Source organism: Uloborus diversus, chromosome 3, assembly GCF_026930045.1.
Source record: "Uloborus diversus isolate 005 chromosome 3, Udiv.v.3.1, whole genome shotgun sequence".
Taxonomy (NCBI): domain Eukaryota; kingdom Metazoa; phylum Arthropoda; class Arachnida; order Araneae; family Uloboridae; genus Uloborus; species Uloborus diversus.
The window spans coordinates 212,010,854-212,023,557 of NC_072733.1; the positions used below are offsets into that span (position 1 = coordinate 212,010,854).

The 12,704-nt window shown below is 33.4% G+C and overlaps 1 protein-coding gene across 2 annotated transcripts in view; it reads right to left on the reverse strand.

The window, feature by feature from the left end:
* Positions 1 to 1,578: 1,578 nt before the first annotated feature.
* LOC129218564 (probable bifunctional dTTP/UTP pyrophosphatase/methyltransferase protein) overlaps positions 1,579 to 12,704 on the reverse strand; it is a 34,130-nt gene continuing 23,004 nt past the window's right edge. For both annotated transcript variants that reach the window (XM_054852874.1, XM_054852873.1), the window contains exons 5-7: positions 11,222 to 11,280; positions 6,481 to 6,580; positions 1,579 to 1,743 (exon numbers count right to left, since the gene is read on the reverse strand). In XM_054852874.1, the coding sequence (XP_054708849.1) occupies positions 1,602 to 1,743; positions 6,481 to 6,580; positions 11,222 to 11,280 (301 nt within the window). In that variant the 3' untranslated portion in view covers positions 1,579 to 1,601. The remainder of the gene's footprint in view (positions 1,744 to 6,480; positions 6,581 to 11,221; positions 11,281 to 12,704) is intronic.

Genomic DNA, 12,704 nt, shown 5'->3' on the forward strand with positions numbered 1-12,704 from the left:
AAAGGGCCGTTTTGTTGGCCCTGAAAAGGGCCGTTTTGTTGGCCCTCCGTTTTGTTGGCCCTGAAAAGGGCCGTTTTGTTGGCCCTCCGTTTTGTTGGCCCTGAAAAGGGCCGTTTTGTTGGTCCTGAAAAGGACCGTTTTGTTGGTCCTGAAAAGGACCGTTTTTTTGGCCCTGAAAAGGGCCGTTTTGTTGGTCCTGAAAAGGACCGTTTGTTTGGCCCTGAAAAGGGCCGTTTTGTTGGCCCTGAAAAGGGCCGTTTGTTTGGCCCTGAAAAGGGCCGTTTGTGGGAACGCAATGGAAAATAAAACTCATTGTGACAAGATGAAACAGCACGTGCGAAAAAATCAACAACGCTAAAATGAATGAGCGAGCGCGGTTCGGCAATACGGCTACAGTTAAGCAAGTCTGCGCATGCGCATGTGAATCGGAGCATTTGTGATAAGTTTTTGGGGCTGCGGCTAGACGCCCGTCGCTTGAGTTGGCGGCATCTTTGCAGTCGTACGCGTTTCTTGTCGTCGGTGAGAAGCTGAACTTTCTGGAGCTTGTAAGCCTTGAGGCTGAGCTCCTCTTTCGCCATTCGGCGGACTGACCGATCGCTTATGCCGGTCTCACGAGCGATTTTTCTTATGGAGACCCTCGAATTTCGTTGAACTCTCTTCTTGATGATTTTGCGGTTAGCAGATGTGCTGACAGTCCGCTTTCTGCCACTTCCTGGACGGCGGCCATCGTGGCCAAGTTCCTTGTATCGTTTAATTGCTTTAGACACTACGTCCTTTCCAACACCGAGCAAACGCACAATTTCACATTGACGTTTTCCTTGTCGAAACAGCTCCAAAATTGCAACACGTTTGTTTGACATTCTGCATAGAAAAGCTTGTCAATTAATCGATGGAAACATGATAAATGACTGGCACAGAAAAATAATGAGAATTTAATAGTAAAAGAATCATGTGGCAGCATTTAAACATGTCCGCGTAAAGACTGATACAGAAAGGTTGCCATTTTTTTTGCTGCACCCTGAAATATATAATTTGGTTGTTTTCTTAATTCTTCATATTAAGGCATAAACTTTTATTTTATTTTCATTAACATTGGCGAAAAATAAACAGTTCACATTGTGGCAGTTTTTCTAAAAATTATCATTGAAAAAATTGGAATTTTTGAATTACTGACGTTAAGCCAGAACACTTTCCACGAGTTTTCGCACGGGTTAACTAGTTATTTATAATTCCAACTACAGTTATGTTTACTATCACATATTTCTTCCCTTTATTAAACCTGGTTAGGAAATTTCAACATTAAATTTAAAATTGTAAAAATTCAAATTCCAACAAAACCTCTTTTTCCCCCAGACGCAAAAAGTAAGCATATTTATCACATTTTGCAGTGCAGTCAAAAATACTTTCAAAGCTAGAACTACAATTGTTTTCTGACAATTAAGAAATTTTTTTTACATGAATTTCCTAAAATAAAAGGCTTTTACTTACTATTTGGTTTACTTGAGCACATCAAAACTAGCCCCTCTCCCCCTTCGACCCCCCCCCCCCCCCAAAAAAAAAAGAAAACACTTTAACAAAATGACAATTTATTTCCTTGGTTTTTAAAAAAATAGTGTGATGATGTCTTTCATCACCTTACAAAATCTGTAAACTGGAAATCCAACGACATTTGAATAATCTCCTTGGATGCTTTCAATAAAACCACCAGCTAGTCCTTGGATGGCATAAGCGCCAGCTTTGTCCCTATTCATAGAAAAGAATATATTAGATCCTACAGAATATTTCTCTTCATTGAACGCTACATTTGGTCACGGAAGTGGAAGAATACAAAAAACAGTATCATTCTACATTATACAAATACAAATAATGACAATCAGCAAGTCTCTGAGCCCAGCTAAGCTGGTCCTGCTCAGTTTATTAGTCACAATGAAGATCAATGGCTCTCTTTAAGCTATCCACCCCCTTGATTATTACCGACTGTTCCGGTAAGCAGTTCCGTGCACACAACCCTACTAAAGTTGTAATTTTTCCTAATTTCTAGGTTAGCCTGAGATTTCAATAACTTAAAACAATGATCCCTTGTCCTGCTTTCTGTGCTACACTCTTAGAATGTGCCCAACTTGCCCTTTTATCAGTGTAACTGCACCCTGATTGCCTTTTTGTTTATGAACTGGCTCTAAGAAGGGAGCCATTGTCCCCTCCCATTGTTTTCCTCTTAAATCATTGAGACATAGATGCAGCAAGTGGGTGTGGTTGTTGACACGGGAATCGTTGTGGGGGTAAGGAGGGGGGACCATGTGACTGCGACCTTCCACGGAAGACGTTTTGCCAGAGCTATGCTAATTCTCATAGGGAACACTCCTCGATTTTTACTTTTTACCTTCTGCTTGAAATGTTTTCGCACTTTTTTTTTCTGTCACCCACAAGCGTATAGTTTACTGATTCATAGATAAGTGTTTTCCAATTTTTTGTCCAATTTCTACAGAAAGTTGTTGAGTTATGCCGATTTAAAAATGGCTCTAAAAGTTGCGCTCATTGACAAATAGAGTTAGTATTTCACACATTTTCGAAATAAAGTGAATAGCAGCAAAGTAGAGTTCTTTATAATGAATGGATTTTTTTTTATTCTTTATCTCTTCCTTTTTATAGTGCAAGATAGGTTTTTTTACTATTTCATTTACTATTTACATGCAAACTGGAAATGAATAAAATATTAAATTTTTGAAATTGATGTTAAAAGTTTTAAACGGTAATGTATTTCAAACTATTTTTAGCCTGTCTTCCCTGTAAAAGTTTTTTTTTTTTGAAGAAAATTAATGAAATGAATAAAGTTTCGATCGATTGCAAAAACAACGCCAAAAAGCACAAAGAAAATTTTCATAACAATTATTTTATCAAACCCCCCCCCCCCCCAGTTGACACCCTTCTGGGAGGAGTTACACCCAAAATGCTATTAAGAGTTACTGAAAAAGTGAATATTGAAATTCTGATGCATTTCAAATTGTTCTATATCTAAATTAATTCTCACTTTCCAGTATAAGTCTTTCAACTTTCAAATACCACTAAATATGATATCTTCAATGTTTGTAATTGTTCAGAGAAAAAGTGTTTTGCTAATAAAATTACTTCTAACACAGGATTTGTGGAAAAAAATTTTCATTTTCCAGTTACTAATGTTTAAACAAAATTAATTTAAAGCATTTGATGCATATTTTTGGTGTACTTTGGGATTCACTGATATTTTTTACAAAGTGATACATTCGTATATTCAAATATGTTTTGGCAATTTATTTAGTTAATTTATACACATGATTTTTTTTTCCGCTTCGTATTCTAACACATGGCTTTCTAGGTCTATAAAAAATGCAATTTTAGATTGCAGTTATACACACTGCAATAAGGCCATGTTGAAGAGTCTAAATGTAGTGTAGAATTAGACATATAGGAAGAAAACGCCAAAATCCTAAAGGTCGTGGTCACGTGGTACATTTTGGCGAAATTATTTGATCTTTTCCTCCTGGCCATACAAGTTGTTGCCTTTACTCCTGCTTCAGCGCATACAATAGCTGCTTAATAGAATGCCTCCTTTATCTCTCAATGGTCTAAGGTTTTCCTATGATGTCTTCTAAGAGAAAATAGCGAATATGAGCTCCCCCCGCTCACCACCCTCCAGAGCCTCCAGGGGTCTTTTACTTTGGGAACAATAAGGAACGACCACCTTTCGTTCTGATAAACCACTGTGGCTGAATTGCCAGAATTCAGCCACAGTGGCTTATCAGACTTCCTTACTCCTTGCACTAACTCAACAGGAGGGGAGGGAGGCAATTTATCGCTTTGGTAGCAAGCCTGATGATGAACACAAAGGGGAGGGTTAGTTAGAAGATCATTTTTTTTTCACTGGAAAACAAGTGCTAAGTATAGTCGCCATATTTGGTCATTCACAAGATGGAAGTTAACAAAAGATGCTTAAGTGTCAAGGTTTTCCCAACCAAAGCAGAATTAGTTTTAATTCAACTGCAAACTTATAAAATAACGACCACCTAAAAGTTTTAATACTTTAATTTCGGAAACTTTTTGAAAGAAGCTTCCTAGACCCCCTCCCCTTAAGTCATCCAAAGATAACCCAAAACAAAGCTCTTAAAATTTCAGAAACAGAAATATTTCGGGATAGGCGGTGGAATACTCCTCCCCCCCTCTTACTGTGTTTACTAAAGGCAGTGTAAGTTTGTGTTTAAGATTAATTTTTCTATTAAAAGAGCAACTCTGCTCCCCACATCGCCAAAGACAACCCAAAGTTTTAAGACCACAATTCCGAAAATGTTTCGAGAAAGACCCCTGAATTCTCTAACTCTTAACTCACTCAAAATTAGCCAAAATAGCATTTCATGACTTCAGCATGGAGAAATTTTCGGGGGAGACAGCAGCCCCCCTCCCCCTAAATTGTCCAAGATATAAAAGTCTTAAGACCTCGGTATCGTGGGTTAATTTGCGAACTTACTATCTTTGCAAGAGCAGTGTTTTTTCGCGAACTCCTGCTGCCGTTATTTTCTCATTTCCTTTCTCTTTCTCCCCCCCCCCCTATATTTCCATTCTAGCGAGTGTTACATTGAATGACATTGGAATTTAGTGATTCCCCAAGTCTTGTCAAAAGTGCAGTATGGTTGCTCATCGGTGCTTCAAACCAGCTTGAGGTTCCCGCCTCCTTCCCCCCAACCCTGATTCTTTCTAAAATTCCCATTTTCATTAAAATTTTCAAAATCCCTGATAGTTCCCATCTTACCTGGTATGCGCATAGCTGCCAACATATCAACTTAAAAAATCTTACAATGCATGCCGTGGGTGCATTTGTACACTTTTTTAACCAACACACAACAAACCGTTAAAACTAAAAACATTATACTTTCAAATCTTTACTTGTAAATAATCAGCAGAGCAAAAAAAACGAAAAAAAAAACTGGATTTGCAAAAGAGAAACATAGGATTACAACAAGCAGCTAGTTTCAAAAAGGCAGGCCTGTGCATTTAAAAATTTAAGAATACAAGTGTGTACTTTTAAAATATTGCCTAATATTTCTCTGTAAGATGCATCACTTAATATTAATCTTTAAAAGTATTCTTTTGGAAGAAACTAATAACTTGCTGTATTATTTTACTTTTCCTTTCGTAAATTAATGCAGTCAGCTGCTTTTGCTGAAACTACTTTAACTGGAACTTCAGCTTTCTTATGTTGCTGACTTCAACATTCAAAAAATTTTATTTCAATAATTTATTCAAAATAAAAGTTTTTTTTTCTGTAAGTTCTTAATGATTAAAATGTTATATAGGTTATTATCAGTAAGAGAACTGCACAGCTCTGTCCTCGCCTTTCTGACACTACTGAATATTCTTTCGCACTCCGCATTGCTGTGAGGTATGGCTAGAATGGAAAGCATAGAAAAGGAGAGCCTTTCATACTTCAATAAGCCATTGACATCAACTAATTTCTTCAAAGCAGCCTATTCTTTATCGATCCTCTCCCTTTTTAGCACAACATTGGTCAAATTATCTATTTGTACAGAGCGAAACTCACTTTGGAGCTTACCTTAGGCTCTTCATCTGCAGTTTCTCTATTCTTCTGAAGCAACATAACAGGAAACTCATTTAAAAAAAAGCAATACCAGAGATCTAAAACCTAATTATCTAACAATTATGCCATAGCATCTTACAAACTTACAATACCTCCAAAAATCTTACAATGTAAGGCTAAATCTTGCAAGTTGGCAGCTATGTGTGTGGACGCCCTTTTCTGTGGCGTAAACAATTCATCTTGTCAGCAATCACTCTCAATCAGTGATTCAGATTCAACTCTAAGACATTTTAAGAGGGCACATAATTTTCACTTATGCGTGTAAAGTTTGCAAGAAAAAAAAACGCAAATGAAAAAAAACAAAAGGATGATCGAAAATAACAAGAGAAAAGGTTAAATTTTCAATTAGAGACAATTATTTCAAAAATTCAAGAAGAATAACGAGCAACTCTGCAGATTGCAATGCAGTGAGTTAGAAATAACAGAGCTATACCTAAAAAAAAGTCAAACGGCGCAAGTCTACAAGCCACTCCTCCAAAAGCATGTTGCAAACAAAACAAGCCCATGGCGGGAAATTTAGAGAATGTCAATGTTAATTCATGGTTATGGAACGGTTCAGTAATTAAAGCATATTTCTTAAACACTCAAATTTTCTTTTTTAAGTAAAGACTGAAAGAAAGTCATTTCCGTCCCGACCTCTGTGGAAATTTTGTCCAAGACGGAAGGTCTTGCACCCATGTACCAAACTGTTCATGTCTACTTATTATTTTAATCCCGTTTAATGGAATGTTAGAATACCACTTGTTAGAATAATTTTTCATGTAAAATTGGCTATTCCATTAAGCAGGCTCGACTGTAGTTTAAAGAACAAAAATCACTTAAGTCATCAAATTTGAAGCTGTTGTTATACTTACATAGGCTCACCAGTCTTAATATATTCCTTAATGGTTTCCTCATCCAATACTGACATCTTGACAGTAGTTTCCTCACAGAAACGAAACTCCATAGGAGTACCTAAAAGATAAAATAGTTTACTACAGCAAATACTTTGGTTATGATCAATAGCATTTATAAAATATACGCTAAACTTTAACTAAATTTATGGTCAAAATTCCATCATTCTTATTTCAGGGGGGGGGAGGGATAGAATTTCATTTCCAATGTTTCAAAAGTAATCCTGAATCTTTATTTTCAACTGGTGAAGAATATAATCCATGTCCTGCACTTTCACAAACACCTCTACAAATAACTAAATTTGAACATTTATAACAAAGCACTTTGCCAGTTTATGTTTGTCGCCAAAAATATAAGGGTGATTCTCCAAAAACCAGACATTTTCCAATCACATTTTTAAATAAAAATGCTGGAAAAAAACATACTTACTCTTTGCTAGGAACTTATTAAGAGAAAAATAGAGGGAACTCACTTTAACTATGTTACACCCTCAAAAGAGGAGTCAAATTTACATACAGCAAGAGACTGACAAGCAGCACCAGGCGAGTTACAAAATGAATGTCTTCCTGAGTTATCTAAAATGTAACTATAGTAATAAAGAAATAACTGAATCCTAAATCAAGAAATATGGTTATTAAATGAAGAAACAAAATTTATGTAAAACCTCCCTTAATGGACACCCCCAATTTCTTTTAGTACAAATCCCATAGGTTTTTCCATATTATTCACTTTGAATAGCTTATACTTCGAATAACGGACATTCATTTCAACGAAAAACTAAATGATTACTACATTATCAAAATTGATTACTACATTAAAACTTTCTTTAAAATAGCCATACACAGAATGATAAAATTTACAAAAAGAAAAGTTACCTTCTCATTAACTGTGAATTGTTTTATGGCTCAGGAAATAGAAACATAAAACAAAAAGAGAATCAGCAATATTAATAACATATATTTTACTTTAAAGCAACTACGAAATTTATAGCAACTTCATTAACCTATTCGAGCAAGATCTAGATGTCGAGCCGATAAATCTCTTTTGGAACACTTCATCTGAATAATAAATAAATAAATAAATAAATAGAATTACTCCACAGATACATTTTTTATTTATCGTTTGCCAAATTTCTAATTTTATTTTCCTTAATCTTATTTTCCAACTAATGTGTTGTGTATTTAACGTTAATTGAAGTTCTGCTACTTAAGTTTAGCCTTGCTCTGAATTGAATAATAACGCAGACGCTTTTTATCTGCAGACGATTTTTTTTTCATCTTTATTTTTCTTTAAGTTCGCAATAAATGGTGGAACAAAGATGATGTGTGGTCATTTGTCTTATTTTATACATTATATCGCATAAATATAACATCCTCACATTTACCAGCACCTTACCGAAAAAAATACAGTCTGCACATAATGTTTTGGAAATAAATCCTTCTATTCTACGGAATGCATTACCAGAGCTTGAGAAATAATGTTAGGAGAGTGGTTTTTTTAGGACAGGAGTATGATATTTTTTTTAGGATAGGAGTAAGGCAATTTCCATACAATTTGCCTGTTGCGTAAGCCCAGCATTATAATTAAGGTAACTAATGTTATTTTCCGATTCTAACCTCTTAATTCTACTACACACTATGAGTAGAGTTATAATTTTACTTTTATTTAACACACAAATTTTGTCCTGGAGAATGACAGCAAAAATGTTTCATACCCATTTTTGAACTTCAAAGTTTTAGTAAGAACAGAACAAAAATCATATGAACCTAATACTCAAGGAATCTAACAAAATGGTGATAATAAACAGTGTTGTAGCACAGCAAATCAAAAAAATTTTTTTAATGTACTTTGATGATTTAAATAATTTAATTTATTTAAAGAATGCTATTTTACACCTTTAAGTATATTTAATTTTGTCGTACAAATTGAATTTGTGGAATGTTGATATAAAATTTTTAAATAATTTAAGTCCATTTGAAAAACGGCTGGGGACACACAAAAAATGTGACTTTCTAGTTATTTAAAAATTTCGTAGAAAAATCTAAATGAGTTATTGTTTTAATAGGAGTAGAACAACTACATCAGGTAAGTTATTCATAACTATTAAAAAAAATGAAAACCCTTCTGAGTTAAACAATTTTTGTGTGCTACTGGGACATAATATTGTTAGAATTTTGGAGAATCACCCATAAACAGTTATGTACAAAACAGCAGTAGTCATGATTTCTATCCTGGAAATTATTAAGGCTCCATTTAAACAACAGGATCTGAAAAAATAAATAGGCAACAATAATTTTACTCCTTTTTTTTCTTCTAACATTCATTTTTATTTATTTATTTTTTGACACTTACTCATATACCAACTTTTTTGTCTCTTTTTTACAATATTACATTATTTTCTTCATCCTGATTTGGCACAACAGACTTTTGTGGACTTACCATTTTCCTCAGACCACCAACTTTCTAGCCATTAAATAGCCTATTTTGATATTTATGGATCTAGTTCTTACATTTAAATGTCAATATGAAAATGAGAAAAATATTTAATTTTCTATTATGCCACATAAAAGATATAATTAGTCAAGTCATAAAAGTAAATTTAAAATAGCTAACATAGTAAAATTATCCAATCATTAACTTTTTAAAATATCAAATTTTTTTTTTCACTTTAAAACATTTATAAAGTTGTAAAATGAATTTTAACAAAATATATCTTAACTTCAAGAAAAAAAAAATCTATAATAAAAACATTAATATTTTTTTTTTATTTCATTTACATATATTCATTTTAATTTCTACCAACAGGTTCATTAAATTTAATACAGGGGTCTGTCCAGGATTTTTCACAGGGTCCGTTTTTTGTGAAAAATCAAATAATTTCGCAGAATTTTTTATTTTTTTGTTAAAACGAAATTTTAGAATCAAGAGATGGCACAAACTGCAAACTTAAAGTTGAGTGTTTTCCTCTTCTATGTTGAGAATATCATTCTGGGGTGTTTTTCTACAATTTGGCGGGGGGGGGGGGCGACATTGCTCTCTTAAGTATCAATAATTATCTACTATTCTACATTACGGTAAATTATACTAGAAATTTTTCTGTACAGTATTTAAAATTGTAACAAAAAAAAAAGAAAAAAGAAAGAAAGAATATTCAGACAAGTGTTCAGCATTCAACTTTTTGATCCAAGACACTCTTAAAAAGCACGGAATTTCGTTTAAAACTTATAAATTCCGTGATATTAACAAAAATAAAAAGAGATTTTATTTGTTTACCTCTTAACAAAGAGTACTAAACATCAAAAATTCGAAAAATAGGATTACCATAGCAGATGCAAAGAGATCTCAATTCTCAAAATGGAGGCATCAAAAGTATAAAAACAGCTTGTAAAAGAAATATTTTTGATAAAATTATTTGAAAATTGCATTTTAGAGTCATATGATAAACATATCATTAATATCTGTTGACACAGTTGAAGCAAAAAAATAAATAAATAAATAAACCATCGATTCAGCATTATAATTTTTGACTCATAAAAGAAACTGGCTCTTTAAAAACGTGAAATGAAAGTTCTAACAAAAATAAAGAGACTTTTCATTTATTTGCATCCTAATAAAGCGAAGGTAGCTTGAAAAAAAGAACAAAATTTGATTCTCATATCAGATGTTAAAAGATTGCATTTTTCAAAATGTAGACATCTAAAAGGAGAAAAAAAAACGGTAACTAAAAGAGTTTATTTACAGTTAATCATCCTTCTTAGCATCGAAAAATCAAATCCATAAAATTTTCTCCCAAAATAACAGTTAAACATCGCACCTCACCGTAAACACGAAAATATTTACAAGCTGGTAAAATGATGAGAATATTTCTAATCAAGTTATTATAAAGGGTTAACGCCAGACACTAAGTGGAGATAATTTTGAAATTGGTAACCCTATCTGAAGCGATCATATTTTTTCCCCATCCTTACTATCCCTTTGCAGTTATAAGTTCATTTCGCTGATATATATTATTATTATTATTATTGTTAATTAAATCATGAGCGGGGAGAAAAGTGCTTACCAACACCTTTTCAGAAAAGTTTACAACAACACTGCTGCAATTAACTGTGATAAAACAAACAAAATTATTTAAAACCAAACTTATTTATCGCTTGCAGGAGCATCACAAGACTGCCAATTTTTTTTTTCTTTGCAAAATTAGCAAATTTTGTATAAGCTGATCCCTCTAATTTGACTTTCAAAAAGGTTCCAAAAATTATTGGTTTTATACATAGAAATATGCGTTATTTTGCTTTCAGATTTGCTCTATCAATAAACAATTTGTGAAAGATCGGTTCTTGTTTATCAGAATTTTGTGAAGGGTCCATTTTGGTTGATCGGGATTTTGTGAAAGGTCCATTTTGGTTGATCGGATTTTTGTGAAGGGTCTGTTAATGAACCCAAACATCCTCTGGCCAGACCCCTGTAATATTACAACAAAAGACTATATTATACAGTAAAACCCCTAATAACGGACACCCCTCTTATGCGGACAATTTTTAATTCCCTGATTACAAGGCAAATAACATTATTAAAACCCTGTCCTGCGAACACCTCGCTGCTGTGGACAAAAAAAAATCGCCCTGTCAGTTTCTGCATTAGAGAGGTTTTACTGTACATATTTGCACATATAAGAGAGTCATTACTAAATTTATCACTTACTTTCCTTTGGTAGGTTAATGGTAACACCTGTAACAACGTAATGAGCTCGTCCGCTCAGGCTAAACAAAAAATGAGTAATAATTTGTCATTACTTTGTAATCGGACTAATGAACAAAAAAATTTGTTAATTTTTTGGAGTTTGGATTTTTTTTTTCATTGCATAACATAAAGTAACTCCCTATGCACCACAAAGTATCAGATAGGGTCAGAAGGCAAAAAGCAAAACATTAAAAAAAAAACACACAGACACAATGAAGCTTTTAGATGTTAAAAATTTAAATGTCATCGTATCGCAATTGAGTCCCAACAAATAAATATTTAGGCAGAAAGTAAAAGTAAATGTTTTCCTGCATGTGGTAAAGGTACAGAAATAAACCATGTGATAAAGAGTGATATAACCAAGTGAAAATAGAATAATCTGGTTAAACCTCCCGGCGGCAAGCCAAAGTATACATGCACTGGTAAGTGTTGAGTGGACATGATCCCGCCGCCTAAGAAAGCAAACATAATCAGCCTTTCTTTAGATGTTTGGTAAGACGTCACTTGGAGTATGCTGTTCAGTTTTGGCCTCCTTATCTGAAGAAAGATTTTTTATTAGAAAGGGTTCAAAGAAGTGTTCCTAGGCTAGTAGGAGGACTTTTAGATTTAGATTATGATGCAAGACCAAAAAGTCTTAATTTGTATAGCCTGGAGCAAAGGAGAGTCAGAGGGGACATGATTCAGCTGTTTAAACTTATCAAAATGAAAGATGTTAATGGGTTACATTTTTGCATGGAAAGCAGGACAAGGGGGTCATTATTTTTATGCTATTTAAATCTCATGTTAATCTGGAAGTTAAGAAAAGCTACTACTTCAGTAGAGTTGTGTGCACTTGGGGTTCTTGCATGTCACATTTGTACTACTGGTTGGGAGGGTATCAATAAAGACTTACATTTGTTTGCTATAAAAAAAACTCAATCTCAATATTTTAGCAACATCAACCATTTTTAAGAAAAGAAAAATTAGCATAAAAGTCTCTTGAAATTTTGAGGCAATGTTATTCTTTTTGAGACTGATTGATTCATAATAAAATCAGATTACTTGTAAACAATCTCGTTATGATTCGTTGTTTATCCAAAATTAATTGAAATGCACCTCATTACATCGCCAACATATTTTTAAGTTTTTCTGCTATTCAACTGGAATTCTTTATAAGATGACAAATCTAATTGACTACAGAATTTTGAAAGTTATAAATTGACATTTTTTTCATATGGGCAGTGAGAAACAAATTACTTTCAAATGTCAGCATAATGATTATCTTGTGTGCTGTCAAGTTTTCTGGAAATTTTGTAAGTCAGGACGGGAAATTCGGGGTGTTATAAGCCAAAAAGGGGTTAAAAAACTGATATTTTTGAAAGAAAATGCACACATTTTCTTGAATATAAGTGATACTTTCCCGAAAATCTATAAAATTATTGTTAAAGTAAGTTAACTAATTGCT